The 7,803-nt window shown below is 51.3% G+C and overlaps 1 protein-coding gene across 1 annotated transcript; it reads left to right on the forward strand.

Annotated features, from left to right (window-relative positions):
* Nucleotides 1-510: 510 nt before the first annotated feature.
* LOC308058112 (uncharacterized protein) lies at nucleotides 511-7,189 on the forward strand (the record flags this gene model as incomplete). Its single annotated transcript, XM_080412109.1, has 3 exons — nucleotides 511-1,102; nucleotides 4,873-5,887; nucleotides 6,958-7,189. The coding sequence occupies exons 1-3, from the start codon at nucleotides 568-570 to the stop codon at nucleotides 7,187-7,189; spliced, it is 1,782 nt and encodes a 593-aa protein (XP_080268235.1). The 5' UTR covers nucleotides 511-567.
* Nucleotides 7,190-7,803: the final 614 nt, after the last annotated feature.

Below are 7,803 nucleotides of genomic sequence, written 5' to 3' on the forward strand. Positions count from 1 at the left end.
ACGGGGCGACAACAAGGACGCCTGCGCAACGGCACAAGCACGGGCTCCTCCAGCGCAAAGCAACAAATGGCTCCTCCAGGGCGCTGCCACCATCGGCTCCTCCTCGGCAGCGTAACAAAGGGCTGCTCCACGACGAGGGGCTCCCGAGGCGCTTTGCCACCAATCGCTCCCCTGGGGCGCTGCACTACCGGGGGCTCTCCAGGATGGCTTGATGACAATAAAGCACAATTAATACCATGCTTGAAATACAATACAGAACACAACAGATTTAAAGTACCACACAAACAATGCATTACCCACAAGACAACCGAAAATGCAAGTTATACCGCAGCACACACAAGACTATACAGACCAGACCCACTATACACACGATGCATAAAACACAAGACAACACAGACAATACAATATACAATACAAAACAAACCACAGCACAAAGCGCTACCTACCGTGCTCCAACGTGGAACAGCACAAGGCTCCTACAGGGACGAGGACAACAGCTCCCAGGGAACGGTGCGACCAACAGCTCCTCCAGAACAAAGCCATCAAGGGCTCCTCTGCAGTGGTGCGATGAAGGGCCCTCCAACACACGGCAATGAAGAGCTCCTCCAGGGGAGCACGATGCAGGGCTCCTCCAACATAATTAGACACAGGTGCCCTAGCAGACAGGGCAAGGAGCGGCACCTGCGGGACGGTGCAGCTAATGGCTCATCCAATGCGGCACAACAAAGGGCTCCTCTGCCATCGAGCCATCAGGGGCTCCTCCAATGCTGCACCACCAAGGGCCCCACCAGCATGGCACCACCAACAGCTGCTCCGCTGCACCAAAGGGGCTCCAAGAAGAGCTGGGCATCAAACAAACTGCTCCTCCGGCGCTCCCTGCTAACCACTGCTCTGCTGCGGCGGCACAAAGCCAACCTCTGGGGAGGCGCCAAGACACGCTCCTCCGACGGGGCGACAACAACGACGCCTGCGCGACGGCACAAGCACGGGCTCCTCCAGCGCAAAGCAACAAATGGCTCCTCCAGGGCGCTGCCACCATCGGCTCCTCCTCGGCAGCGTAACAAAGGGCTGCTCCACTGCGGCACGACGAGGGGCTCCCGAGGTGCTTTGCCACCAATCGCTCCCCTGCGGCGCTGCGCTACAGGGCTGCTCCGGGGCGGCGCCACTGGGGGCTCTCCAGGAGCAACACTATCAGCATCTCCTCTGGGGCGGTGTGAGCGCAATGCAACACAACTCATACCACGCTGGAAAGAACAGACTTGAAATACAATACGTCATACCATGTATTACAAACAGCCCAGCAGAAAACACAAGACGCACCATAGGATACAAAATACAACCCTACGCACACCATACCCACTAGGCAGGAAATACAAGATACAACTCAAGAGACCCTCAGTACAATAAGCACTAAACCACGCAAAACCAAAACAATACATACAGCACAAAATACAGTCCAGATCAGATCATGCAATACTCAGTAGACACAGGACTACGCAATACGGAACACAAAACCAACTACAGTACGCTCCACCATGTACCCCCCGCCCTTGCTACAACCCATCCCCGACAAAGGACATTGTACAGACCGCTTAAGAGACACAGAAGAAGATGCCGTTAATCAAATACACCAAACCAAACGCCATACAAAAGAGCAAACGCAATGATGCAGCGATGACAGGCTCCTCCGGTGACATCTGGCAAAGGGCTCCTCCGGGGTGCCGCCATTCAGGGCTCCTTCAGCGCCGGGCGACGAAAGGCTCCACAGAGACGGCCTGGGCTGTGTGATGAACATGTCGTCCTCTGGGGCTGGCACGATGCAGGGCTCCCCAGGCTAAACAACCCCAGCTCCCTCAGCCTCTCCTCGAGACACACACCACGGAAGAAATCGCAGGAGCCAGGTCATTACAAACCATAGCGCATGTCACAAGACACTTCCAGAAACAGAGCACAAAACCAGACGCAAAATACAAGACAGGAAACAGAATCTGGGCGCGAAATACCTCAAAAGACAATACGTACCAGAAAATACAGGCAAAACAAGACAAAACCCAGTAAAAGACACACAACAGAAGGTACTATGCAATACATATAACATACAACAGAAAACAAAACACGAATACATACCATCAAAACCATCCTGCACAATAAAAGACAGCATAAAGAATACACAGAATACTCAACAGACAATAAAAAATACTCTACAGAAAACAAAATCCATTCCATGCAATGTATACCATACAGCACACACTGTACAAGAACTACGACTCCATACACACAATACATATGCTGCAATACAAAATACAAGTACCACAGTAGAAAAATACAGGCCAACTACAATGCAACACCATCCCAGACCGGACAGGAGATACCACAGGCAGGGACCAGACCCACAGTACCTACCGTAGAGTACGTACCAAATCACCAGCATCAGGAAGATCTCCCGTGGGGCACTGCGATGCAGGGCTCCTCTGGGGCTGTGACAGCCAGGGCTCCTCCAACACAAGTTGACACAGGTGCCCTAGCAGGCAGCACGAGAAGCGGCTCCTGCGGGGCGGCACAAAGAAAGGCTCCTCCAGGGCTGCGCAACCAAGGACTCCTCCAGAGCGGAAAGACAAAAGGGCTCCTCTGCCATCGAGCCATCAGGGGCTCCTCCAATGCTGCACCACCAAGGGCCCCACCAGCATGGCACCACCAACAGCTGCTCCGCTGCACCAAAGGGGCTCCAAGAAGAGCTGGGCATCAAACAAACTGCTCCTCCGGCGCTCCCTGCTAACCACTGCTCTGCTGCGGCGGCACAAAGCCAACCTCTGGGGAGGCGCCAAGACACGCTCCTCCGACGGGGCGACAACAACGACTCCTGAGCGACGGCACAAGCACGGGCTCCTCCAGCGCAAAGCAACAAATGGCTCCTCCAGGGCGCTGCCACCATCGGCTCCTCCTCGGCAGCGTAACAAAGGGCTGCTCCACTGCGGCACGACGAGGGGCTCCCGAGGCGCTTTGCCACCAATCGCTCCCCTGCGCTACAGGGCTGCTCCGGGGCGGCGCCACTGGGGGCTCTCCAGGAGCAACACTATCAGCATCTCCTCTGGGGCGGTGTGAGCGCAATGCAACACAACTCATACCACGCTGGAAAGAACAGACTTGAAATACAATACGTCATACCATGTATTACAAACAGCCCAGCAGAAAACACAAGACGCACCATAGGATACAAAATACAACCCTACGCACACCATACCCACTAGGCAGGAAATACAAGATACAACTCAAGAGACCCTCAGTACAATAAGCACTAAACCACGCAAAACCAAAACAATACATACAGCACAAAATACAGTCCAGATCAGATCATGCAATACTCAGTAGACACAGGACTACGCAATACGGAACACAAAACCAACTACAGTACGCTCCACCATGTACCCCCCGCCCTTGCTACAACCCATCCCCGACAAAGGACATTGTACAGACCGCTTAAGAGACACAGAAGAAGATGCCGTTAATCAAATACACCAAACCAAACGCCATACAAAAGAGCAAACGCAATGATGCAGCGATGACAGGCTCCTCCGGTGACATCTGGCAAAGGGCTCCTCCGGGGTGCCGCCATTCAGGGCTCCTTCAGCGCCGGGCGACGAAAGGCTCCACAGAGACGGCCTGGGCTGTGTGATGAACATGTCGTCCTCTGGGGCTGGCACGATGCAGGGCTCCCCAGGCTAAACAACCCCAGCTCCCTCAGCCTCTCCTCGAGACACACACCACGGAAGAAATCGCAGGAGCCAGGTCATTACAAACCATAGCGCATGTCACAAGACACTTCCAGAAACAGAGCACAAAACCAGACGCAAAATACAAGACAGGAAACAGAATCTGGGCGCGAAATACCTCAAAAGACAATACGTACCAGAAAATACAGGCAAAACAAGACAAAACCCAGTAAAAGACACACAACAGAAGGTACTATGCAATACATATAACATACAACAGAAAACAAAACACGAATACATACCATCAAAACCATCCTGCACAATAAAAGACAGCATAAAGAATACACAGAATACTCAACAGACAATAAAAAATACTCTACAGAAAACAAAATCCATTCCATGCAATGTATACCATACAGCACACACTGTACAAGAACTACGACTCCATACACACAATACATATGCTGCAATACAAAATACAAGTACCACAGTAGAAAAATACAGGCCAACTACAATGCAACACCATCCCAGACCGGACAGGAGATACCACAGGCAGGGACCAGACCCACAGTACCTACCGTAGAGTACGTACCAAATCACCAGCGTCAGGAAGATCTCCCGTGGGGCACTGCAATGCAGGGCTCCTCTGGGGCTGTGACAGCCAGGGCTCCTCCAACACAAGTTGACACAGGTGCCCTAGCAGGCAGCACGAGAAGCGGCTCCTGCGGGGCGGCACAAAGAAAGGCTCCTCCAGGGCTGCGCAACCAAGGACTCCTCCAGAGTGGAAAGACAAAAGGGCTCCTCTGCCATCGAGCCATCAGGGGCTCCTCCAATGCTGCACCACCAAGGGCCCCACCAGCATGGCACCACCAACAGCTGCCCCGCTGCACCAAAGGGGCTCCAAGAAGAGCTGGGCATCAAACAAACTGCTCCTCCGGCGCTCCCTGCTAACCACTGCTCTGCTGCGGCGGCACAAAGCCAACCTCTGGGGAGGCGCCAAGACACGCTCCTCCGACGGGGCGACAACAAGGACGCCTGCGCAACGGCACAAGCACGGGCTCCTCCAGCGCAAAGCAACAAATGGCTCCTCCAGGGCGCTGCCACCATCGGCTCCTCCTCGGCAGCGTAACAAAGGGCTGCTCCACGACGAGGGGCTCCCGAGGCGCTTTGCCACCAATCGCTCCCCTGGGGCGCTGCACTACCGGGGGCTCTCCAGGATGGCTTGATGACAATAAAGCACAATTAATACCATGCTTGAAATACAATACAGAACACAACAGATTTAAAGTACCACACAAACAATGCATTACCCACAAGACAACCGAAAATGCAAGTTATACCGCAGCACACACAAGACTATACAGACCAGACCCACTATACACACGATGCATAAAACACAAGACAACACAGACAATACAATATACAATACAAAACAAACCACAGCACAAAGCGCTACCTACCGTGCTCCAACGTGGAACAGCACAAGGCTCCTACAGGGACGAGGACAACGGCTCCCAGGGAACGGTGCGACCAACAGCTCCTCCAGAACAAAGCCATCAAGGGCTCCTCTGCAGTGGTGCGATGAAGGGCCCTCCAACACACGGCAATGAAGAGCTCCTCCAGGGGAGCACGATGCAGGGCTCCTCCAACATAATTAGACACAGGTGCCCTAGCAGACAGGGCAAGGAGCGGCACCTGCGGGACGGTGCAGCTAATGGCTCATCCAATGCGGCACAACAAAGGGCTCCTCTGCCATCGAGCCATCAGGGGCTCCTCCAATGCTGCACCACCAAGGGCCCCACCAGCATGGCACCACCAACAGCTGCTCCGCTGCACCAAAGGGGCTCCAAGAAGAGCTGGGCATCAAACAAACTGCTCCTCCGGCGCTCCCTGCTAACCACTGCTCTGCTGCGGCGGCACAAAGCCAACCTCTGGGGAGGCGCCAAGACACGCTCCTCCGACGGGGCGACAACAAGGACGCCTGCGCAACGGCACAAGCACAGGCTCCTCCAGCGCAAAGCAACAAATGGCTCCTCCAGGGCGCTGCCACCATCGGCTCCTCCTCGGCAGCGTAACAAAGGGCTGCTCCACTGCAGCACGACGAGGGGCTCCCGAGGCACTTTGCCACCAATCGCTCCCCTGCGCTACAGGGCTGCTCCGGGGCGGCGCCACTGGGGGCTCTCCAGGAGCAACACTATCAGCATCTCCTCTGGGGTGGTGTGAGCGCAATGCAACACAACTCATACCACGCTGGAAAGAACAGACTTGAAATACAATACGTCATACCATGTATTACAAACAGCCCAGCAGAAAACACAAGACGCACCATAGGATACAAAATACAACCCTACGCACACCATACCCACTAGGCAGGAAATACAAGATACAACTCAAGAGACCCTCAGTACAATAAGCACTAAACCACGCAAAACCAAAACAATACAGCACAATATACAATCCTGACAAAGGTCGTGGAATACATACCCATGAACACAACACATTCTGTAGAATACACGCAATACACCCGACAAAAACTACACTACGCTACATTACATATGATGGAAGATATAATTCAGGACATACACTACAGATTTCAAAATAAAATACTAAATACAGAATGCAATACGAAATACTTATTGCATAAGATAAACAAGAGACTGTTATAAATCATTAGGATAGAACACATTATTGCACAGTAAATACCATATTACACAGAGCATAAAATAAAACCGACTCCACTCTACAAAGGACACATAGAACACAGGAAATACATTGCATAAAAAATTCTCTACAGAAAACACAATCCTTTCCATTTCATGGATACTACATAGTACATGCAGTACAAAACCTACAGTTCAATACACCTAAGACATCCCCTACAATACAAAATATAAATACAATAGAAAATACATACAAAATGCAATACCTTACCATATGATACCATAGATACCGAACTTCGATTACATACCACCCAATACATGCTAAATTATACCACACCTGCTAAAAAAAGGCATGCATACCATACATTACAATGTATACCATGCAATACATACCAGACCGTTCCCCACACCATCGCCTAAATACCACAGCATACCTGAATTACCCTGTAATAGCATACCATGCCATCCTACAGCATAAAAAAATATACGTTCCCATACTAAAAAAACCCACCACTATACATACCATACTGCAAATACAGGAAAGGCAATACAAAATGCAATATCACGCTTAACGTAAAACAACGCAGACCACACAATACCACACCCAATGCCAAACCACATCCCACACTACAGCCAATGCTTCTGGGGCAGCACAGCGAAGGGCTGCAAGGAGGCCTGGGCGGCACAATGAACAGCTCTGAGAAGAAGGCAAAATATAGGGCTCCTCAGGCATGGGGCAACAACGGGCTCCTCCACGGCAGCGTGATGAAGATCTCCTCTGGGGCGGCGCAAGGAGGGGCTCCTCCCGTGCAAAGCTAATAAAGGCCTCCTCAAGGGCACTGCGATGAAGGGCTCCTCTGGCGCGCCACCATGAATGGCTCCTCTGGGGGGGTGCAAGAACCAGCTCCTCCGCTACCAAGCGACTAAGGGCTCCTCCAGGGTCACATGAGGTCACATAATTCCACCGAGCTATACAACCCCACTTCCCTCTGCCATTCCTCAGACAACTTGCAATACACACCCCAGATACAATACAAAACAAAACAAGATACACACCAGACATTCCATACCATACCCGACATACAAAACATACAGTACAATTCCTAGAATAAACATAATAAATACCATACAACCTATAGAATACAAGAAAGCCAACAGATTACATACATAAATACCATACAATACAGAAAATACACGCTACAACACAAATAACAGCACACAAGACGGCACAAACTGAAGCACAATACAATACATATGAGACAATGCAAGAGCCCTACATAAAATACAGTACATACAAAACATACCAAACAACACAGGAAATCATACAGCACCACACATACCACACAATTTATGACAAACCACACCATACAAACCACAACACAATACACGTCATCCTAAAAAACACATCACAACACAGAGAGAATACAACACTA

This window comes from Falco punctatus (genome assembly GCF_963210335.1).
Source record: "Falco punctatus genome assembly, contig: scaffold_78, whole genome shotgun sequence".
Classification (NCBI taxonomy): Eukaryota; Metazoa; Chordata; class Aves; order Falconiformes; family Falconidae; genus Falco; species Falco punctatus.